Source organism: Ostrinia furnacalis, unplaced genomic scaffold (genome assembly GCF_004193835.3).
Source record: "Ostrinia furnacalis isolate ACB-3 unplaced genomic scaffold, ASM419383v2 OfSCF4221, whole genome shotgun sequence".
Taxonomy (NCBI): Eukaryota; Metazoa; Arthropoda; class Insecta; order Lepidoptera; family Crambidae; genus Ostrinia; species Ostrinia furnacalis.
Window position 1 is genome coordinate 327,058 of NW_021134460.1, and position 22,828 is coordinate 349,885.

Genomic DNA, 22,828 nt, shown 5'->3' on the forward strand with positions numbered 1-22,828 from the left:
AACACATAATCTTTTATGTAAGACTAGCGATCCGCCTCGACTTCGCACGGGTGCTAAGTTTACATATAAACCTTCCTCTTGAATCACTCTGTCTATTAAAAAAACCGCTTTAAATAAAATGGTCCACTGTGGTCTAGTGGTAAGACCACCTGCTTCACACGCAGAGGTCCCGGGTTCGATTCCCAGTGGGGGCAGATTTTTCTGTTTGGTTTGGTTGGTGGTAGGGCTTGTTCTAAGTCCGCCTGGCTAGCTACCACCATCTTACTTGGAACCGAGCTTCTGATCATCACTTACCAACAGGTGAGATACAGGCCAAGAGCTTCCTCGTTGTGTATAAAAAAAAATACATAGGGACAGACAGCGTAAAGCCTTTGTTTTATACTATTTAGTGATGTTAAACAATGCGTAATTCTTCAATTGTTTTTTCTAGTGTGCGAGCATGGGTCGTCGTGGCACGTGGCGGGGGCGCGCGTGGCCCGCGCAGCCTACCGAGCATTCTCCTCTGAGCGGCTCGACTGCTGGCTCGCGGTCCACGTGGGGCTCGGACACGTCAATGTCACTCTCACCGGTAAAATACTACATTAAAGTACCTGCTAGTTAGTTACTGCAAGTCGCAAAGATTAACAAAGTTTTCCAATGCTGGACAAAAGCCTCCCCCAAGAAGACAGTTCATAACGTACGATTATTCTGTCAAACGCTTTGTTTAACTGACTTTATCGTACGATAAGAACTGTCAAATGATTACGATTGCTATACACAATTCCACCTCAGATCTTTTATAAGCTGTGATTGAGGCAATTTACCATGATTTTACTCTACATATCAAGGGCAACCCAGAGAGCATGCTAGTTTTCAGATAGAGTTCATAATTTGTTTATTTAGCATCATAAGCAAACTCACACTCTCGTGTGAATTCACAATTCACAACCTTGAGTTCTGTCGATACTAGATGATATCCGTAATGTACTTCAAAGTCACTTTATTTCCGAAATTAAAACTATGGCAATAATAATTTTCTAGGATTTTCATATAAATATTTTTTAATTTTCAGCCTTATCATGGGGAAACACGTCGATAGGTGATCCTGGAGTTGACTACAACGAACAGTTCCGATGGGAAGAAGCTGGTGCCATGCAGGAGTGGTACCGCGCCGGCCTGACCCGCGGCCTGCCGTACCCTGTGCTGTCTGTCGCAGAACACTTCGCTGTGCAACACGAGGGCTTCGAGTGGGGCGCCAAGTATCGAGCTGCAGGATATACTACCTCGACTCTTCTCTGGTATATTTAAAGAACAAATGCACGTATCATCATTCTCCAATTGACCGGTGCACTTTTATACGAAATTATCCCGTGGAAATTTATCTGCCTCCAAATACCATTGACCCTGATACCGTAAAATAATGGAATTGGAATGACTTTCAAAGGTTCTATCCACGAGTCCTTTCTAGCAGTAACATAAGAAATGTTTAGTTCTTTTCCAAAGATTTATAAATCAAGTATGTCCGGTGTTTCAGGACAGCATTAGCACTATGGCTACTGATGAACCTACTCCTCGTGGTGGTGCCGCGATACGGTGCGTATGCGATGGCGATGCTCGGAGTGACCCTATGCGCGGCCGCAGGCGGCTACTGGGCGTCGCTCCCTCACGCGCCTCTCACGGTCAGACTCGACGGAGCCATGCTGTTCTTCTCCCTTGGCTGGTGCTTTTGGCTAGTCCTCATTGCAGGTATCTATTACTATACTGAAGTATACGCCATCCTCACAACATTTTTTAGTTTATCTTGCATTGGGACGTTGCAGGTTGCATCTGCGTGGTGGTGGGACTGCTGATAGCAGCGCTGGACTTGGCATGGCCTCACCGATTCTCAACAGTGCTCGAAGTAGATTACGACACGCCGTATGACAGACATGTGCTGATCGTCGACAGTCGGCAAAGAGCACGACCTCAAACACAAAGTTCACTACCGTCTAGGATTCTAAGGTAATCGTCATTGCTTCCAATGTATTTTAATAGTATTACACATAATCCATATTTATGAAAATGTTCTTTACTTTCAGGAGGCTATCGTCAAAAACCAAGGATACCGAGGGTCACGTATCTATGTCGGTAGTTAGTGAGAATGAAAGGGGTAGAGACAACCCGGCATTCCAACACGAGCAGAGGAAACCAAACTCGCCGTGGAGGTATCCTTTGTTCAGGCGGCAGATAGACAGGTGAGTTTAGAAAGAGAAATAGAAAACTCTGTAAAATCTAAGATATTTTCCATGTTAGATCACGACCATCCAAGATATTGCATTTTTTTCCATTTGTTTCTTTTCAGAGCGGATTCAGCTTCAAGTCTAGGATCTAGTATCAACGGACATAGCACCGCCATCAGGATGTCGCCGTTAGCGACCAGCCCTACAGGCTCGTCGCCCGCCATACCGCCTCACAGGTAATGTGACACGTGGGTCACCCCATAAGAAGTTACAGCACATTCTTGATAGACTTTTGCAAAGAAGGCACCCAAAGAAGCGTCATGATATAGAACTATTTTGCTTATTGATGACCTATGTTCTGTAATTACATAATAATATCCTAGTTAATTAACACTGCACTAGCACTGACTATTTATTATAAGGTTTTCTCTCCACAAAAGCATAACCAAGTAATTGGCACACTCTGTGATATTTGCTTCTCTTTTATCTCGTTTGAATATGTCATTAAAAATAATGATTTATTTACATATTCTGCAGATTCCGTCCGCAAATACCGGCAGCGGAAAGAGTAAAGGATATGTGGTGATTGAATATGACCGACATGTAGTATTATATTAGTAATTTATCGAACTGCGTAGTGCCACAAGTGATTGATTTTAAACTTAAACCTACTGATCTCCATGAAGGACACTTAAATGTGACTGGTTTATTTGTATTATAAATAGGACAGAAAATAGGCAATGTTTCTGTAGCGTAGTTAGGTAATTTAAAATATTAAAAATGTATAAAATTGTAAATATGTAAATCTTAGTTAGATTTTAAATAATAATACGTTGTAACGAATCCGTCCAGTGTCATAAATTTAAAATTTCTGTTATATTACATAATATATTATTGTCTAAAACTATTTTATATTACCTCGTTTATTAAAAAAAACTATAGGTATTTAATTATACTATACTTTCATAACGTCGTAAAATAATTAAATACTAAATCAAGACACAAGTGAATACTTTGTGCCATCTAAATAATTCCTACTTACATAAAACTAGAAATACTTATTTACACGCCACTTAAAACAAAAGAAAATTGAAATCTAATTGAACTGTTTGAAAAGTACTCACTAAAGGACAGTGCCAATCCATGTATGGAAGTTGGACCAAGTGCTGCCCAGAATGAAACCATAGTGAATTTTGTTCCTCAGGCCAATACTAATTTGTAAACCGAAGCGTACTGAAATCTATCCCTGGAGATAAGAGAAAAAAAGAGTTTTGTTTTGAATTATTTACGTACAAAATATCATCGATGTATACGTACTACGCATAAGATTTCGCGATTGTGGAATTAAATAACACTCGCTATGCTGAACTTAACCATACTGCATCCGTACACCTTACGTGACCTTACTTTAGTACGACTTCGACATTCTTTATAAGCGATCAAGCGCTGTTGCAGTAGTTTGGTTACTTGACAGAAATTAATTATTTCCAAAATGGAGCAAGAAGTTTTAGCTTACAATAACTTCAATATATAATCGATTGTAATACGCCAATAAATTGTTTTTTTGCAAGGATAGAGAACTAAAACTTCTTGTTTCATTTTGGAAATAATTAATTTCTGTCAAGTAACCAAACAGTTAAAACAGCGCTAGATCTTTTATAAAGAATGTCTAAATCGCACTAAAGTAACGTGTACGGATGCAGTATGGTTAAGTTCAACATAGCGAGTGTTATTTTAATGCCACAATCGCGAAATCTTATGCGTAGTACGTATACATCGATGATATTTTGTATGTAAATAATTCCAACCAAAACTCTTTTTTTCTCTTAACTCCAGGGATAGATTTCAATGCGCTTCGGTTTACACATTATTATAGACCTGAGGAACAAAATGCACTATGGGTTGATTCTGGGCAACACTTGGTCCAGACCCTGGCACTATCCATTACTATTCATTCGTTATAATCCTGATGACAAACTCGAACACTAAAAAGTCATTTAGAATAATAATTTAGGTTAAGTTATTTATTTTCTAATGTTTCTTGACAATTTGGTTGACCGTACGGCGAATTGTGATATTAAAGAATTGCGTTTGTACCTTTTCGTGTAATTATTTCAACAATGCTATATTTATATGTCATATTAAGATAAGCCTAACATCACAGGTCATTTTCAATGTTGTGAAAATATGTTTGCAACAGTGAATGTGTATTGTACCTAGTATTTTAATGTGAAAATGAGAATATCAACGAGGAATGTGTGCTGTCGTTTGTATTTATTGTGATTGAGGAAAAAATAATACAGATGTTACAAAATACAATGCATTTTATTCCAAAAACCTAATAAGTATTTTTACAGTCATTAAATTACAATACCTATCAAAATATTGAGATAAGAGATCAACGAACATTACCTTTAATTTTAGATATTCGCACTACATTTTTAACGTTAAATGAACTGTTGAGTATCTGTTTCATTTTCATTACGTTTATTTTATTTGGTACGAAATCATTACAGCAATATATTTTTATTAAACACACACCGCAAAGAAGCGAAATTAGTGACACATGTAATATAAAAACAGTTGTTTTAAGTACGACACTAATTTAATAGAAGAACATAAAAGCCAGAAGCTTATTTAATAAGAAAAATCCATTTACCTAAGATTGATCTTTGACTAGATGCTCCAGATTCAGTTGGCAGAGGAACGCGTTCCAATTGACGAAACCGTCCTGGATCATGGTTTCAGCTTCAGCCCATAATTTGCACTGAAAAATATTATCATAACAGTAAAGCTCTGAAAATTTAGAAGCTCTCTTATAAGATCTATTAGATGTTTTAAAAAGGCAATTTATAACTTTTACTGAGAAGTAAGTCTGCATTGCACTCGAGAACAGAACAGACTCGAAAATTTTTCTGTCCCAACAGCTATCAGACGAAGTGTGCGCAAGCCTTCCACTAGGAGGACCGACGATCTGGTGAAGGTCGCAGGAAGTACCTGGTTGCGGGCAGCGCCGGTCGTTGTGGAAATCCTTAAAGGAAGCTTTTGTCCAGCAGTAGACGTCATTTTGCAGAAACGAACTGAGAAATAATGAGTAGGTATATCTAAATGGTCATCTGCTAAACGTACCTCGGTGTCCTTTAATGGGGGCGCGTGTCGGACCACCTTCTCGTAGTCAGTTTCGCTCAAGTTGAAGACCGGTCGAGTCTTGAAGTCCAGGAATGACATCAAATCTTCGTACTGCACGTTGCATTTGTCGTCTTTGTGCAATCTGTGAATGTGAAAATGTATCAAGATATGAATTCAAGGCGCGATTCCTATTCATTTTATTTTCACCGTTTGTTTCGAGATGAACATTTATTGGATCTCTCTGCTATAAACGCCATAACACCGCAATAGCGTAGCGACGCCTACCAGATGGTTCCAGGTTCAATTGAATAAGTATGATAATTTAAGGCTGAGTTGCACCACCTTATTTTAACCGTGACCATAACGATAACCGGTGTTTTTTGTACGGAGTTTGACAGAATTTTGACGTTTGTTAAAGTTAAAATAAGATACTATAACCCAGCCTAAGTGGTGAGTGGCCTGGCACGTTTGTGTTCAAATAATCCAAACTCACACTTGTAGCATACAGTCCATCAAGTCAGGATTGATGGGCAGGCGATGTGCGCGTAACAGCTGACGCAGTCTTTCCACCGGCAACACGCCGGTGCCGGTCTCATCCGCGTGCATCAGCCCCTCGCGCAGGCGGTCGCGGTCATCCCAAAGGCCGCGGGTCAGCTCCGTGAACACCAGAGATCTTTAAAAAGATCGCAAATAAATATGGCAAATAAAAAGAATTACATGATTTTTTTTTTCTCTTAAAATGTTACGGATTTATTTACCTTATCATTTCTCGGCGAGGACTTTTCTCTTTTCCAGGATCACCACGGAAGTACCGGATCAAAGTCAGAAACTCATGTTCTGTCATTTTTTCGCACATGATTTCCTTCAGTGCTTGTCTGTGGAATTTTTTTTTTACATAGTGAAAAATCATTCGAAGTACTTATGTGGTAAATGACTTTTTATTATGTTATTTTAATACACTTACTTGAAGCATTTTACAGACATTAGCTCCTTGTTGTGTGGTAAGACCGCTTCCATGTATTTAGCGACAAAATTTTTGTACCCATTATCTTGTGATGCCAGGACGCGCCGAATTTTGTCCATTATAAGTGCTATGTTTGCCATGGGATACTAAACAATAAAAATATGTAATAATTGACTACCCGATTTTAGGATTAAAATATGGACTGTTCAGTCACAATTAAAAAACACGGCAACATTCAGATGGGAAAATAATCCACACGAACCGGATAAAAGCAGAAAAATCAAAAACAAAGATCGATTAATAATGGAAACATAATAGATATACAGGGTGGAAACGATAAGTGATCTCACTCGATTATTTCTAAACTATACAAGATATCCAAATACTGATTACTGATCCTAAAAGTGCTTCACGAGCTCTATCCAACGGTACCAATAATAGGTTACAAAATAAACGGGATCTATCTGAAAATTCAATGTTTCCAGCCTCCATACATTTAGTAAAACCACATAATATTAAAAACTATACAAGATATCTAGTTTGTGATGTTTTGATAATATTATAGCAAGTTAAGCCTAAAACCAATGTTTTCCATTAATAATTTTATATTAGAATGCAATTTACGAGTTAATTTTAAGTGTTTATTAATTAAAATAAAATAAAAAATACTTCTATTATTATGTGGCTGGCATAGTGGCATACATTTAGTATGGAGGCTGAAAACATTGAATTTTCAGATAGATCCAGTTAATTCTGTAACCTATTAGCGTAGTGGCACCAATGATCGACACTTTAAGGAGATATTGGGCTTCTTATTAAGATTAAAGGTCATTTAGTCATCTTTAAACCAAAAGTAACGATTGAGCANTTGAAAATAGTTAAACGCGCTTTAAACTCGTTTACTCGTTTGGATGCGTTCTTGACCGCAGAACGCATCCACTCAAAGTGATCAAAGTGAACGCAGCCCGCATTAAGTATGACAATATTTATTTATTCTTTCATGCCATATAGTTAGTACATAAGGCAAACTTAATGTAAAGTAAGTAAAGTAAAAAGTATTTATTTCTAAAAGATGTAAAATTTATTCTGGCGGTTTCTGCACTAAGCTAGAAAGCTTGTATTATCTGCCAGTTAACCTTTTGGGCTAAACAGTAGTATTTTCGGTGTCTATACAACTTTGTATTGGTGCGATCTGTGAGTGCTGACAGGAGAAAAGAACGCAAACTGACAGGGTTGAGCTAGTTTTAAGTCCACCTAACTATTGAATATAGCTAGTTCCTCTGTGGTTGAGGATTTTTTTTTGTCACTTTTGACCTAATCATCACTTCCCATTCCCGCAGGTTAGATGCAGGCTAAGAGATTCCCATTTATTGTTAAATAACATTTATTTTTATCTGTGGGAACCTATAAGTGGTTTGCTTGTTGCCTATCTTATGTCATTATTACACACTGTAAAACCCTGGTTTTCCTAAATAAATAAAACATACTATTAACAAATCTTACCAAAGCAATGACAGCGGCATCTGGCGCACAGCGTCCCAGCAAGTCGACCAGCGTACAATAGAAGTTCAAGATGGCTGCGCCGGTGTCGATGTAGTCTTCATCTTCATCCGACTCGGGGAGAGGGTGGGAGAACTGTAACAAGGAATATAGGATAATATTTATACCACAGTTAACTGGGAGAGAGCAAATTCCAGTAGCCAGTTGTTCGCATTCTAATGATAAAGTTAAATTTCCTTCGGAATAGAGCAACGAAACCAATTTTGGAAGACACTGGATTTCATTTGTGTGTCAGTTTCAGGATTATTTCACTGTTTTGTAGAATCAATCACTGAACCAGTCACCACGTTTCTGAAGCAAAATTTCTCATATACATCCACGATTTCACTCACGTAAAATCTGAATTAAAATTTTCAGTGTGCCAATACGTGCCTCCGAACTGTCAAATAGTTGCAAAAAACGGTTCTATTTGACGTGACGGCGACAGCATCACGCATCTCTTTTTATCACACAGTGTTGCTGCCAGTGACATCTCGTTCGCTTTCTTTGTTATTCTATTTCGCTAGGTATTTATCTTTATGATTATAAAAGAGTAAGCGTAACGCTTAGTGGTAGGTTTGGTGGAATAACTAAATAACTAACTTGCGTTTGAGTTAAAAACGAGGTATACTCAACAGACCAACAGCCTCTGTGGTCTAGAGGTAAGACCACCTGCTTCAGACCCAGAAGTCTGGGTTCGATTTCCAGTGAGGCAGTTATTCTGTTCGGTTTGGTTTGTGGTAGGGCAATAAAATTGTTCAAGTCCGCCTGGTTAGCTACCACTATCTTACCTAAGTCGGTCGCCATAACAGCAATGTTAACAGCATTGTTGTGTTCCAGCAGATAGAGGTAAGATATCCAATTCCTTTGTGGTTGAAGATTCCGGTTGGAGCTTGTTTCCACCTTCAGCCTGATCATCAGTCATCACTTTCCATCAGGTGAGATACATGACGGGTTTAGTGTGGAAACTGCATAGCTGAAAACCTTCTTTTTGGAAGTCGGTCAAAGACTATACTCACAGTAACATCGCCCTCCTGTTCCATCTCCCTTAGCTTCCTCCTGTCGGCGATCCGCTCGCTCATCTTGTTGGCGTCCACTATCGCCTTGAGCAGGCCCTCGCCCTCGCCCCTCAGGGCCGGGCCCAGGCACTCCGGCCGACGGAGCGTGGCTCGGATCTCGGTTCAGCTAGGCTGAGACCGAAACCGTGGGGCTACTGTCGCTTGTTATTCGCGTATCATATTGTTGCGTATTAGTCGCTTAAGAGCCATTTCACAAAAATATTCCGCGCGAATTTAGGTAAAAGCTGTCAACGCAACGTCAAAAGAGTAAAAAGAACGCTGAAATGGACAAAAAAATCTTGAGCCGTGACCGTATNATTTGCTGTCGAGTGTAGTTCCGTCTTCTTTTTGCGAGTGTTCCACTAATGATGTCAGTCATGAGCAGTCTGCCCATCATTATTATCTTGTGGGAGTGTGATCTTTGGAAACATGAACGTAATTTAATGCTTAATTCAATACAACACACCTACATCTGTTTTCGCAATTTATTACACCGATCTTGTCGCGACAAGGAAAAATTTCCGTGCTTTTAAGCGATTTTGTGAAAAATATTATTGGCAGGTAGTTGCTAATTGCTCATAAGATAAGCCCCCTTAATTGATATTTATTGTCCGTGGTGCATAATCTTTTCTTAAAGGTTTTGAACCTTTGTTTGTCACCTGTCACCCGCTTTGCAATGGAGGGAAGTCGAACCTTAATTTCGAACTCCTCCTATGTTCTTCTGAATAATTTCGTTGCGGGTCCAATGACAGTTTAACTTTCCCCCGGGACAAACTTGACCTTCATTGGTTGGGTTTTTGTGGCGGTCAAGCCGTAGATCCTGGCTACACAGGAGTTGCAGTGGTGGGATTCAATAATAAACACTTAAATAATAATTGAACTCCAAATTGCATTCTTATTTAGAAAATATTGGTTTTAGGCTTTACTTACTATAATATTATCAAGACATGAGTGCCATGACTGTGGCAGTACTAAATGTATGGAAGCTGGTAACATTAAATTTTCGCTTAGATCAAGTTTATTTTGTAACCTATTATTGGTACCGTTGGATAGAGCTCGTGCAGCACTTTCAGGATCAGTAACCAGTTTTTGGATATCTTGAATAGTTTTTAATATTATGTGGTTTTACTAAATGTATGGAAGCCGGAAACATTGAATTTTCGGATAGATCCAGTTTATTNTAAAAAATGACACCTTATATAGTTCTTAAAGTAACCCGTGAAAAAGATAAAATTCAAATAAGTTACAATACAGTAGTGTAATTAACAAAAAATGTACTCACTTCCTTAAGGATTTTACTAAGAAATGTTGTTATTTTCACCGGTACTCCAGCCGCAATCAGTTGTTATACTGCCATTTTCAAAATAAATTGGCGGATTTTGCTTAAATGTCAATGGGAGGCAGTCAAAAGTGTGCTTTCTATGGTACAGTGTTGACATATTAAGAAATCGATTTTATACTCTTATTTTATTGAATCAAAAAATAAAGTGTCGGTCATTGGTTCTTGTCGATCATTGGTGCCACTACGTTACTGATATCGTTTGAAAGAGCTCGTGAAGCACTTTCAGGATCAGTTATCAGTTTTTCGATATCTTGTATAGTTTTGAAATAATCGAGTGAGATCACTTATCGTTTCCACCCTGTAGAGCATGTACCTGTTCCGCATTGACCTCCAAATAGCGCAACGCATACTCGTCGGCAGCGATGAGCCTGAAGCGGTGCTTGTTGATGACCAGCTCGTTGCCCACCCACATATCCTGGTCTGTGTATGCTGGAGGCTCTTTCGGCACGAAGAAGTTCACGTCTGGCAAGTACATCTTGTCGCGACGGAAAAATTTACCACCCTGTGTAATTATTTCAACATCTTTCAACTTTTCATATGATAACTTTCAAAGTAAAGAAATGTTAAATTATATTTTGAACAACTTTTCCACAACGACGCAGCGTTACATTGTGAAGTCTCGTTCAAAACTTGAACTTTATTAAATTTTAATTTAGCTCAAATAAGTGAACTTGCCTTGAATCCAGAATTCCTTTCACCCAGTTCGAAAACACCGATGGTATCATCACACAGGAAGTATTTTATTATGAAATATCGTCTTGCGTCCACCGGCTCATCGCTTATTAGACGAGCGGCAAAACGAAGAACATGGGAATCGAAACCAACTCTGAAAAATATATTTACTTCAATAAAAGAACGTGCGTGGCGAACGTGCCTAGATGCGGGCGGCGCAGGACCGGTCGTTGTGGAAATCTTTGGGGAAAGCCTTTAACCGACAGTGGACGTCATTTGGCTGAAACGAACGAAAAGAACGTATTCAAATAAAGATGATGAAGAGTACGAATAGCCATACCGATCCTTGTGAAGAAACTTGATGAAGTCCTTATGAGGTGGCTTAGGCTCTACAGTTCTGCAGTTTTCGGCGGAATCATCGTAAGACCCATAGCCGTTCCAGGGAGGTAGCTGCCTATCAGCCACACCCGCGCTTACACATTCTTTTTCATCATCAGGAATGCTTAATGGAGTGAAGGCATCTAAAAAAACATCAGAAACGTTTTTTATAGATAAATATTTTTCATGGGAAATAGAAGTATCTATGGAAAACATTTTCATGCAAGTCTTACCAAAACCGTAAGTAGTTCTATAGTATTCCTTGGTGTATGGATCACAATCAGTGAGGACGACGTTGCGGCCATACACATTGAGGACTGCTCCAATGCTTAAATCTGCTGGACTATACGAAGCTACTTTTGGACCTCCAGTCATCTCCACGCGGGAAGGTAATTTCTGTAAGAGACAATTTTTGTTAGGATTGTTAATTTCAAAATAGATATATGTATAATGTAGGATAGTGTCATACCTATTACTTATTTACTTACCCGTGGGAGTCTCATTCTCTTCAAAAACATTGGACCAGCTTCCATGCCCGAATTTGGAGGCATTTTCTCTTTTATCTCGATAGTGTCATCTCCGAGGAAGTAGTGTATTTCTAAGTAATGCATTACTCCAAATTCTGAATCACGATCGTCCCAGTAACCATAGAAACTGAGAAATGATAAAATCAGTGTTAGTCCATAAAACATAATTATATTGTTAATAATACAAAATAGTAATATTTATTTTCGATATACCGTAAAACTTGTCTGTCGAAATCTAAAAACTGTCTAAAAGGCCGGTGTTTTGGTGGACCACCTTTGGATGGTGCTCTCTGAAAATTTACATCATGAGTTAGTTCATAATTATGCAAAAAATAACAGTACTTTATCAACTACTTCTACACTATCACTATATTATACTATACTTACTTCTAATGCATCAGGCCAAGGTATAGGATCGGGTACATTGATGCCAAGACGGTTGAGGAATACTCTCGTGAAATTATCACAATTTACAATCTGTAAAGAATAGATTTGCGTCAATGCATAAATTCACAATCAGGTATATTTTGAAACCTGAACGAAGAACAAACATACCTTGAAAACTTTTCCAAAGAATGTGACATCCCGCCCGATGTTAAGATCAAGTACATCATAGTATAAATCATAGCTGTGCGGGAGACGGATTCTTTGTCGGGCAATCATTGTACCTGAATAACATTTGGATATTTTTCAACATCTCTACCTATACATAGAGTTACATTAATATTTAATATGTATAATCTAATAGCAGTAACCTTGTGATAATCCGCTGTTCTCTGTTCGCGGTTCCATAACTTTGATAGTGCCATCTTCCAAAAAGAAGAATATGTTCACTTTGCGCAGAACAGACGCTCCACTTCGCATCTCGTGCAGCGTTTGTTGAAAGAATGCTTGAAAGCGCAAAATCTAAATAGAAAAACATTCGTGAAATATAATAATTATGTATACAGATATTCAATTTTTAGATGAAATAAATCATAATTTCATATCAAAAACCAACCAAGTGCGTCGAACTCAGTACCGAGCGTGGGTTCCGTACAAATTTTGTTGGTATTATGGTTTTTAAGCACAAATCGGCAAAAAAACACGTTCGTTTTATGGCAGCCCCTAAGTAGGTAATGTTCGACGGAAAATTTTTAATTGTGAATTTTGAAATGAAATTAGTAGAGCACAATATTAATGTTAGTAGGTACGCACATGCTTGTCGTACATGATCCAGGTAGGCAGGTCTGGTGCTTGCTTGCGGCAGTAGAGTGAGGGCACGCGGTTCTCGCCCTCAGTCTTGTCAACCAGCATATTCACCCTATCTATAGATGTAAATACAGGGCGTACGCCAAAACTTTTCTTGCCAATCTGCAAAATTAACAAAGTGATTAATTATATTTTGTAGGGCGTCTATAAAACTGGTTTGTATTGGAGTAAATAATGTACTATGTTCTATTAAACGTTTTGAACAGTATACCCTCAGTACCCTGAGCACGAATAAATATCTTTCTCGTTATGTTGAAGTATATTTTTTTAAATAAATAACCAAACAGCGCTGTTACGATTAATCTAGGGATTACAAGTCATTCGTGCTCAGGGTAAGTATAGAATAGAATACTATGTACGTCATGGACCTATAAAAAAAGGCGGACGGAACTCGCGCTACAACAAAACTGTGACGCAAAATTTTGGCGTTTGTCTATTGTGTGAGTGAATTTAGGGATGCCATGTTAGCCAAAACATTTTACCCATTTATTTTAAGAAAAACATAGATCGGCAGATGTTACTTGGAAATGTAGACAAAATTATTCCGTGCCATTTTAAAAGGATGAAAGGTGAATGCGTTGAGGTAGGCGCGAAATTTTCAATGTTCAAATTTTCTTACATTATTTGCAAGTCAGTGTGTCAGGGTATGTACATAATGTTGATCAAAAATGATTCACGCAGTTACAAATTACGAATCTTGTGTACATTATAATCATAATCTTATGCATCATCAATATATTATTATTATCTCTGATAGATTTTTTTAAAAAAAAACTAGATGATATTTGCCAGTAAATTTAGATTTGATGCAACCCTACATCAATGCACGTCAAAACAAAATATTACTTTGAGGCTACGTCTAGTAGTTTTTTTTTTAATCGAAATTAAATGATGCGATTTGGGTATTTTGGTGAAATTACTAAAAAAATTAATATAAAAGTAGCCGCCTGGCATGGAACGTGTTATGGGGGCTGAAAATATAGGAAATGATCCATTCTATCCGCCAAATCATTTTGGCACACGATGCGCCAAACACCCTGTATAATGATAGACACATACAACTTTCTTATGTTTTTACTTTTTACTTTAACTTGCGCATTGCTTGTAATTTCACAATGGACCAAGTGCACGATTTGATTGAGCGTATTATGTCTCTAGGTATTTTTAATTGACATAGAATTTTGTTTTATAATGTTGTTTCAAATATTCATTATTTTGTTATTTACTCAATCAAGTGTTATTGTTTTTTATTTTTTGTATAAGGAGGGGGATGATGTAGGTACACATTAATCAGAGTAATAAATTAACTTTATGAATGAACAGAGCGTATTGACTAGCGTCCTGCGTTCCCACATCATTGCCCTCCTTATACAAAAAATAAAAAACAATAACACTTGATTGAGTAAATAACAAAATAATGAATATTTGAAACAACATTATAAAACAAAATTCTATGTCAATTAAAAATACCTAGAGACATAATACGCTCAATCAAATCGTGCACTTGGTCCATTGTGAAATTACAGTATGAATTGATCATTTTGTTAATTAGTAGGTTAGTGTGGCGTTTTGTTGGTATATTGTGTGGTTATAATGTGTCTTATTCTGTCATAACTCTTTAAGTAGTAAAAACATTAATTTGGTTCTGTCACAAATAACTATGGTCACGTTATGTTGTGTCTCACTCACCTTAGTATCGAATATAGAATGGAGCGAAAGGGACAACTCTCTGAAATATCATAATAAAAGCTAGACGTAATGTATCATTTTGGAAACATGAAAAAAACCTGTTTTGAAGGGCTGTAAAATTAAGTGTCCATTCCATATGAATAATTAGCGTTGTAACAATTTAATTTAGAGTCCGTTTTATTCTCTGTAATATTAAAGAATGCAGTTTGCCATTATGTGCTTTGCGAACAGTGAATTTTAGAAATCTTCCCGGCTTATTTGTCAAAGAGCCACTGTTGTTTTAGTAAACATGAAAATCACCCGTTTGAAAGGGGGTTAATAAAATAGGAATTCCCAACCGTTCCCAGCTCGTAAAGCGCGGTATGACGGGCATTCTCATTACGGGACCTGTATGAGATATTTGTATGGGATATTGCGTTTGCGGCGATCCCATTCCTCGCCCGCTCCATTGTTTAGTGACCATATTTCCAGGGCATGCCAGTGGGTCAATCAATTATGGCATATACATATTTTCATTTGAACATTTTGAAGTTTAGTGAGAACGCGGCGCTAGCTTTTGCTTAGTTTGGGACCAAATATGTCGGTGTCAAGGAAAAACATGTTTTAAAATAAATAAAAATGCAGGACTTCGTGAAATTGTTATATGGAATAGAATAAACACTAAATCTATCTATGACTTGGTAATACATTAGAGGTGGGCGCCGATATAAAATTGGTCGGCGGCGGCGCGCCGACTTTTTGACTTCGGCGGCGGCGGCGTCGGCGGCGTGACCTTGTTTGACCTTTATTTATTAGGTATTTTTAAAAAAATCGGCTTTTTTAGTATCTTTCGCCAAGACTAATCAGGTGGATTGCAGTTGGTTGGGGTTTGACACGATAGAGCCACTGCCGCAATAGTTTACCCTAGTAAATTAGCTCTTTTGATCATAGATACTTTGATATTTGATTAGCGGGCTTGGCTGAGATCAGGTTTTCGTGTATTTCCTAAAGGCCAGCGTACCAATGTGCCGATAAAAGTACCTTTAACATGTATTTTTGAACTCTTTGGAGGCACATAGTTNATACAGGCAAGCTGGTGTATCCTAATGTCACAGTATTTTGTTGATGAGAATCCGTCCGACTTTTTTTATAGGTCCATGATGTACGTCTACTAAGTTAAAGACAGTCGGGTATTTTATGTAAGGTATTAGAAACTTACCAAGGGATTAGACCCGTATCCAGGCAAAAGCGGCAGTCTAGGATTTCGTATTGCCATGATTTAAAAGTAAATTAAATATACGTAACAATAAATAAGTACAAATGAATAATCGAAACGTGTGTCGCCGTGTAGGTACGAGGTAAAATTTATTTATAAACAAAGCGTCGTTACCGTGACAACACGTCATTTTAAGCTTATGGTCATCTTCAACGAGATTTTAACCGTGGTCCATGATCTATGGGTCCAGTGGAAAATTAACGCAATCAAAACAAAAACCTTTTGTTGAGTAGAAAACTCATACAATTAATCACTCAACAAGGTTCTTCTACCAAATAACGGATCAATCAACCTAGGATTCCAAATATGTATACCTACCTACCTATAGTTCCTTTTTAAGGTTTTTATTTTATTGGCGGTCAAGCAATCTGACATCTTGGCTACATGCCCTAAAAGCAACACAGTTAACTTTGTGCCTTATTTTAAAGTACAAGCCCCACCTGTTGTAATCGGGTTTTAAATACATTGAAAATGTAATAAATTCATTTAAGTATTACAACAAAAACAAAACAGTATTTAATAGTTTTCATAGATTTATTGTCATTTATGAATTTATTTTTATCATTTGAAAAACTGTTTAGTCATTGATTCCTTTGCTTACTTGAATCTGTCAAATCAACATGTCAAACGTCAAACTAAATTGCAACATTCTTTATTTTAACGTTTCAATAAATATTTTTATTTATAAAAATACATTAAAATATGAAGTATTTCCATCATACTTATGAGGCAGAGATATTACAAAAATCTCAATGAGATCATCTAACTAAAGATGTTCAACTAATTAGGTCGCTAATTATATAAAGAATCTTAAAATGTAATTGACATTTCAATCGAACGTTAAAATAGCATTACGCATTACAGTAAAATTTTGTATGGTGACTGGTGGTGTGAACTAATAATTTGTATTTATTTACAATTTCTTAACTCTTCTTGCTTGAGTCAAAAATATAATATAAATTCCATATTAACATGTTTTAGCGTTTGCTTAAAAAGAGTGGTCAAATAGAACAGTTTTTGAATAAGTTAGGCAATTATTTTTCATACACAATTTAGACAACTTGATTGTTTTCTCCAAAATGATTGATGTAAAAACAAAGATTAATTCGTTCTTCATCTTTAATTCTTCATTTGGCCCTAAAGAAGGAGAAGTAAGTCCTTTATTCAATACATGTTCCAAAATAATTTATAAGTTCCATAACATTAAGGCTTTACAAATATTGCAGGAAGTAAAAAGAGTATTGTTCTTCCACCCACATGAAATCAGTACAGATGCTCGTAAAATACAAGTGGGTTTGTGCGAAGCTGTTGTAAAATTTATGTCGTAAGTAGTGACATAAGTTGATTAATTTAAAATGTTATTTTTCTGATACAGTTTAGATCACATTCATTAAACTATTAATAAGTTTTTAAAAAATATACCTATTTAACCAATATCTCTGAATTTTCAGCACATTTTCATCTGAGCCATGTGAAGCTCTTCAAACCCAGACCAAAAGGTACATCTTTTACCAACCTGAGAAAGGATTTTGGATGGTTTTGGTAAGATACATTGAGTATCAGCTATACAAATAAGTTTAGTAGTGTTTACTTTAAGTGGTATTTTTTTAACAGGTTGTAAGAATACCATACACTACAAAAGCAGTATCTGCCATTGGAGAGGGTCGAGCAGAATTTGTAAGAAAAATATTTTTGTAAAAACTATTTTAAAATACAAGAATGTTGTTATAAAGATAAAGATTCATGTTAGAAAAGATATGCACTCTCTTTCTTTACAAATCTTTAACTTAAAATTACAAGTTTTGTATGAGTCACAAAAACATTTCACATTACAGCTGGACCCATCAGTTATGAGTGACTTGCTAGTATCTGCTTACAAAATGTTCAGAATGTTCATGGGACCTTTCAAAGACATTCCTATTGAAGAAATATACTCAACATGTGATGAATTCTTCACACCAGTAAGTACAAAGTTTATTAATAAATCATGTGCATACAGAATCAAAATAACTAATATTACAAAACATCAATGAACATATTCTTCATCTGTTTTTGTTTCATTTCAGTACATCATGTCCAGAAACCTCACAAATGATATATCTGATGTAATTCAAGGGATCAGTTACTTGCCACTGGATAAAAACAGTTTCTTCAAGGTCATGTCTTTCATAGATCTGTTGGAAGTCAATTACCCTGACTTCAAATGTATATCATTTGTTTATAATGACCAACTAATATGGTAAATATCTTTTTGGGTTTATAATTTTTAATGTGGGACTTATCCAATTAATTTAATTACATTATCAAAGTTTTCATCTGGATCTCTTACTTTTTTGAAAATATTCTATCACCTAAAACCATTATTAGGTGATAGACTTCCAAATTGGTTCATTAGTTTTGAAATCAATCTTTCCTCTAAGATATTGGTATACATTTAGGTAACTTGATAGTACTATTTGTTATTAACCCTTTAAACTAATGTCCTCATTTTTAATGCTGTTTCTTTTCCCTTATAGGAATGGACTCTCATCTAATGATATGCTCACTTTGTACCAATATTTGGTTCAAACATTACTACCAAAACAAGTAGAAAGAGAGATCCAAGGTGGAGCAATAGCAGCAGCACAAAGACATGGGCGATTCATCAGTCCACCTGAAGGAATTCGCACACAAGATGATTTAAAAAAACTGGTCAAAGTACATTTACTCAAAGAAGATGAAACAGAAACTAAACAATATTATTTGATAATTTACAGAACTCTGAGTGCCACAGTCTGTTTCACTATTGATGGTTGGCTTTTTTTTAGTTTTGTAATTACATTTTACTACTGTTGGAAGGGGTGAATACATTCATCTTTTTTGTTTTCAGTAAATACTGTTTTAGAAATAGAGGCTTTTCGATCATTAGACGCATTCATTGGCCCTCAGTTGTCAACAATAGCATCCACAATCAGCGAGCAATGTGCGATCCACGCTCTACAGACTGCCCAACTGGCTAACACAGAGCATAAGTTTGTTTACTTCAATAGACTGAACCTAGCGTTTAAAACATCGGTAAGTTACTTAATGAACACCAGATGGATGTACACTGCAAAAAAGGTTACAAATGGCCAGCATGATGCAAATAGTGTAATACCGTGGTAATACCTGCCTATTATAGGTTTTGTTTTCACTTTTATCTTTCAACATAATCTTTTTGTTTTACAGCCTCCAGTAAATAAGTTAATTCCATCAACAACAATAAAACCTGAAGTATTAAGTATAATAGCTGGAATCCATTCAGACAAGATGAGGTAGGGATTCGCTAGTAATTAGGGTCACTTATTAGGCATTAATATTCTTTATAATATAAATTTTAATACTTTTCAGCCTTGGAAACTATGGCGAGGTAATAATCAAAACTCCTGATGAATATTGGATTACCGGGAAATCATCAAATGACAGAGAATTCTATGTGATAATACAAGAAAAGAATGCGAACTTGAAAGAAATTGCAGGTATTTTCTTTATTTTGTTGTCTTTATCTATTATAGAAATCGTAACAATTTTTTACAATAACAATATTTTTTTACAGATGAAGTAAAACGTATATGTGAATCACAAATGAAAGGCATTTTCTTTTACCCAATGTAAAAAAGAACCATTGTAAAAATGTATGTAAATAAGTTGGCATTTGCCTAAGGCAATGTTTACAAAACTGAATAAAACGAATATATGGTGATCATAACTTTTTATTATTTATCTTTAACACTCATAGATCATATTTTACATAGTATAAAATATTATTTATTTCTTAATTACAATATTTGTTATATAACTTTGTTATTAAACCGTATGCTAATCTTGTGAATGTTTTTTAATATCATCTTTTCTAAAAAGTTTTTTATACAATTGAATACAAAGTGCTCTGTTTTCGTAAATCCAAGCAAGGAGAACAAAAACCAAGCATACTGCACCAATAAATATGTGCGTGATTATAGAATGGTGGGATAATTTGTTTTCGGATAATTTACAGATACATCCAGCAACAAACAGGACTATTAGAAACATTTTTCCAACATAAAGTCCTTCCAGAGGTTTATAATCTGTACCTCTATATTTATTACTAATGAAATGGATACTATGCATTATTCTAGCAAACATATTGATGCAGTTAGATACAATGAAGCCCACAGGTCCAAAAATATATGTCAATCCATATGATAAAAATAAGAAACTAACAGAAAAAAAAACCATCAAATAATTATAACTATTCAACTGAGCACTTGTCATAGTAGCAAATGTATAACATTCTGTCACTCCATTTATAGCTAACAAAACGATTGCCAAGCAATGGCTGCGAAGCAATTGTACTGGCAGTCCACTAGCTACAAAAGCTTCTCCTCCATATAACATCAACAAGGTTCGTGCATAACTTTGTCCAAATATCAACACTATTAAACCTATAGATGTAACAGTCTTACACACTTGAGATAACACTGAACAGGACTCCTGGATTTTGTACTTATCCTGCTTATGAAGTGGTAACTCTCTGCTCACCATTTGGGTGAAGTAGAAATAACTACTATCCTCAATAGGTCTAAATATGAATCGAGCAGCTAGACTACCCAAATTGTTAACTACATCATAAGTAGCCTGTTCACTGAAACTCATTACTGGACTAACTGACATCACATACTTTTCACCTTCTGTCAACAACTGTTTTACAACACCTTGTTTAGCAAAGCTTATAGTAAGAGTACTCAATTTTTTGTTGAATGTAGAATTCACAGTGCCCAAATATTTAGGCAGGAAATCTCTCAATGAAGTAAACTGAAAGTCTTCCATGTTGTCATACAGTCTATGCAAAACAGGTTCAGGCACAAACTTGCTTTTAAGTGCACCTTTGGCATAAAGAGGCTTATTTTTAATGTACCAATAAAAGAAAATATAGTAAGTTATAACTATTGTTGCTATGCTTCCCACTTGTGCTATTGAAAAGGCGATAAGAGCTACAGATCTATCATAAATTATAATTGATAGAAATAATGTTGTTCTTACAAAGATGTGTAATGTGTCCAGAGCAACTTTAAACTTAACAAAACAAAACAACTGTGCTACAAGAGCCATGTTAGCTGAACACAGCTCCAAAACACATGAAAGGGCAACACTCCAGCAACCAAATGTATATTGAAAAGAATATTCAGGGTCTCCAGAAGGAAGTATGTGTAGCCAGATGTAAACAAATAATAAAGATAAAACACAACTGATAGGGACTGATAACCAAATTTGATTTATAATGTGACTCCAACTAAACTCATCTTTTTGGCCTAAACAGGCACGGTTGAATGGTTCCCGACTTAAAAATAGAATAGTACTCTCTAATAACAATAACCGAACATTCATTATACCAAGGACTTCATGGCCTACATTACGTATTACCCATGCATTGATAATAAATGTGACACAACGGAATAAAATTTGGAATACAATGTTGAATGAAGCGTTTTCCAGACTACTCATTAATAAATTTCGTCCCATGTTGTGGTTTTGATTTAACTATCTTCAAACATTCACAGTGTTACCTTCAGTAGTAGATATTGGAATATTTTTCTTCACCACATAAATCTTTTTGTTGGAGAGGCAAACTACAAACCAGTGATCGTCGTATGTTATTGTTATTTTCTTGAATTGCTCATTAGGTGCAAAGGCAGCAGGATCTACCCTGAAAACAAAATGGGCACTAATTAATATCCCAAAAATACTTAGGTAATGCTTAATTAGATAAATCGTGCTGTACAAAAATATTACACACTTGTTAGATAAAGTGATGAGGTCAGTTATAATAGTTGCTACTCGTTCGTCGTTCTCCAACTCTCCGCCTGACTCAAGAACAGCGCCGTCCTCAGCTAACACCAAATAACCAATCTGATCTGGAATTTTGTCCATGATAACTGCAATTTACAGACAAATCAACAAATCAATTAAAACTTAATTTATCGAAAAGTAGCGACGTAAAAGAAAATAAATACCCCGTTCATTCATTCGAAACCTTTTTTTTTGTTCAATGACGGATGAGATCAGGGTTGCCAGATATCAGCCAACTCAATTCGCCTAATTTTTCCTACCGAGTAGCCTAAATCGCCTAACCTTTTGAGCTAAGTATACAAAAATTGCTTACAAATGCATATCAAATCGACACATTAATGACAAACAGCTGTTTATCTCCTTCTAACTTATTATACCCATGGTGACGTATAAAAAAAGAGATAGATAATATTTGGTCAGTATTCATTCTGGCAACATTTTCATGTGACGTCACTACCTGACTTGTGCCGAGTAAATACAAGATTAGAAGTAAATAGATGACCCACGCTGAACTGTCCCACCAAACTCAATGACAGGGGGGCGCTACCATCGTTCAAGTATATGGTTTCCACATAGAGTTATTATTTCCAACATGACAAAAATCGGAACCAGCGATCCGGTATTGACGGTGGCGCCCCACTGTCAATGACATGCACAGGACAGTTCAGTATTTTGGAACTATATTTAAGAAGACAGCATGGCAATCAGCTGACAACTACACACACACACACACACATCAAAATCAAAAGTATTTATTCAGTTTAGACCACAAGTGGCACTTATGAACGTCAAAATTATTATAGAAAATAATAAAAAAGATGATAAGAGACATGTAAAGAGCCCTTATGGGGCACTTTACATGTCTCTTATCTTTTGGGCTCTACCAGCGCTTCGAGACAAACATAATGGCAAGTGCTGAGAAGAAACGCCGGAACAAACACACACACAAACTTGTCAGCAGATTGGCTATATTGCGGCT

The 22,828-nt window shown here is 36.3% G+C and overlaps 5 protein-coding genes across 6 annotated transcripts in view; 2 read left to right on the forward strand and 3 right to left on the reverse strand.

The window, feature by feature from the left end:
- mol (dual oxidase maturation factor 1 mol) overlaps positions 1 to 4,514 on the forward strand; it is a 47,817-nt gene extending 43,303 nt beyond the window's left edge. For both annotated transcript variants that reach the window (XM_028313290.1, XM_028313289.1), the window contains exons 4-11: positions 431 to 568; positions 1,052 to 1,277; positions 1,514 to 1,725; positions 1,800 to 1,980; positions 2,058 to 2,213; positions 2,321 to 2,434; positions 2,736 to 3,326; positions 4,142 to 4,514. In XM_028313290.1, the coding sequence (XP_028169091.1) occupies positions 431 to 568; positions 1,052 to 1,277; positions 1,514 to 1,725; positions 1,800 to 1,980; positions 2,058 to 2,213; positions 2,321 to 2,434; positions 2,736 to 2,784 (1,076 nt within the window). In that variant the 3' untranslated portion in view covers positions 2,785 to 3,326; positions 4,142 to 4,514. The remainder of the gene's footprint in view (positions 1 to 430; positions 569 to 1,051; positions 1,278 to 1,513; positions 1,726 to 1,799; positions 1,981 to 2,057; positions 2,214 to 2,320; positions 2,435 to 2,735; positions 3,327 to 4,141) is intronic.
- A 41-nt stretch (positions 4,515 to 4,555) lies between these two features.
- Positions 4,556 to 16,302, reverse strand: LOC114359049 (EF-hand domain-containing family member C2). Its single transcript, XM_028313291.1, has 16 exons — positions 15,946 to 16,302; positions 13,005 to 13,160; positions 12,563 to 12,713; positions 12,363 to 12,475; positions 12,195 to 12,284; positions 12,021 to 12,097; positions 11,769 to 11,934; positions 11,514 to 11,676; positions 11,243 to 11,423; positions 10,906 to 11,056; positions 10,544 to 10,732; positions 6,292 to 6,437; positions 6,086 to 6,202; positions 5,821 to 6,000; positions 5,328 to 5,469; positions 4,556 to 4,965 (listed from the first exon to the last, which is right to left on the reverse strand). The coding sequence occupies exons 1-16, from the start codon at positions 16,000 to 16,002 to the stop codon at positions 4,858 to 4,860; spliced, it is 2,187 nt and encodes a 728-aa protein (XP_028169092.1). The 5' UTR covers positions 16,003 to 16,302; the 3' UTR covers positions 4,556 to 4,857.
- Positions 16,303 to 16,878: 576 nt separating this feature from the next.
- Ccz1 (vacuolar fusion protein CCZ1) lies at positions 16,879 to 19,723 on the forward strand. The gene is made up of 11 exons (XM_028313286.1): positions 16,879 to 17,153; positions 17,229 to 17,326; positions 17,454 to 17,544; positions 17,617 to 17,679; positions 17,838 to 17,963; positions 18,069 to 18,241; positions 18,519 to 18,793; positions 18,872 to 19,056; positions 19,210 to 19,295; positions 19,372 to 19,499; positions 19,577 to 19,723. The coding sequence occupies exons 1-11, from the start codon at positions 17,082 to 17,084 to the stop codon at positions 19,633 to 19,635; spliced, it is 1,356 nt and encodes a 451-aa protein (XP_028169087.1). The 5' UTR covers positions 16,879 to 17,081; the 3' UTR covers positions 19,636 to 19,723.
- A 102-nt stretch (positions 19,724 to 19,825) lies between these two features.
- LOC114359045 (protein RFT1 homolog) lies at positions 19,826 to 21,620 on the reverse strand. The gene has a single exon (XM_028313285.1). It carries the CDS (start codon positions 21,520 to 21,522, stop codon positions 19,840 to 19,842), a length of 1,683 nt encoding a protein of 560 aa, XP_028169086.1. The 5' UTR covers positions 21,523 to 21,620; the 3' UTR covers positions 19,826 to 19,839.
- Lamtor4 (Late endosomal/lysosomal adaptor, MAPK and MTOR activator 4) lies at positions 21,301 to 22,048 on the reverse strand. Its single transcript, XM_028313288.1, has 3 exons — positions 22,014 to 22,048; positions 21,797 to 21,935; positions 21,301 to 21,706 (listed from the first exon to the last, which is right to left on the reverse strand). The coding sequence occupies exons 1-3, from the start codon at positions 22,024 to 22,026 to the stop codon at positions 21,547 to 21,549; spliced, it is 312 nt and encodes a 103-aa protein (XP_028169089.1). The 5' UTR covers positions 22,027 to 22,048; the 3' UTR covers positions 21,301 to 21,546.
- Between the last annotated feature and the right edge of the window lie 780 nt (positions 22,049 to 22,828).

Bases quoted from the DNA above. Each gene is read 5' to 3' on its own strand.
- LOC114359049 (XM_028313291.1), bottom strand. From the start codon at position 16,002: ATGGCAATACGAAATCCTAGACTGCCGCTTTTGCCTGGATACGGGTCT. The intron at 12,098-12,194 runs GTAAGTATAGTA...GTAAATTTTCAG, and splicing joins CTTGGCCTGATGCATTAGAA to AGAGCACCATCCAAAGGTGG. The intron at 11,057-11,242 runs GTATGGCTATTC...TATATTTTTCAG, and splicing joins AAGTTTCTTCACAAGGATCG to AGTTGGTTTCGATTCCCATG.
- Ccz1 (XM_028313286.1), top strand. From the start codon at position 17,082: ATGATTGATGTAAAAACAAAGATTAATTCGTTCTTCATCTTTAATTCT. The intron at 17,545-17,616 runs GTAAGATACATT...TTTTTTTAACAG, and splicing joins AAGGATTTTGGATGGTTTTG to GTTGTAAGAATACCATACAC. The intron at 19,500-19,576 runs GTATTTTCTTTA...ATTTTTTTACAG, and splicing joins GAACTTGAAAGAAATTGCAG to ATGAAGTAAAACGTATATGT.
- LOC114359045 (XM_028313285.1), bottom strand. From the start codon at position 21,522: ATGGGACGAAATTTATTAATGAGTAGTCTGGAAAACGCTTCATTCAAC.
- Lamtor4 (XM_028313288.1), bottom strand. The intron at 21,707-21,796 runs GTGTGTAATATT...TTTTGTTTTCAG, and splicing joins CTCATCACTTTATCTAACAA to GGTAGATCCTGCTGCCTTTG.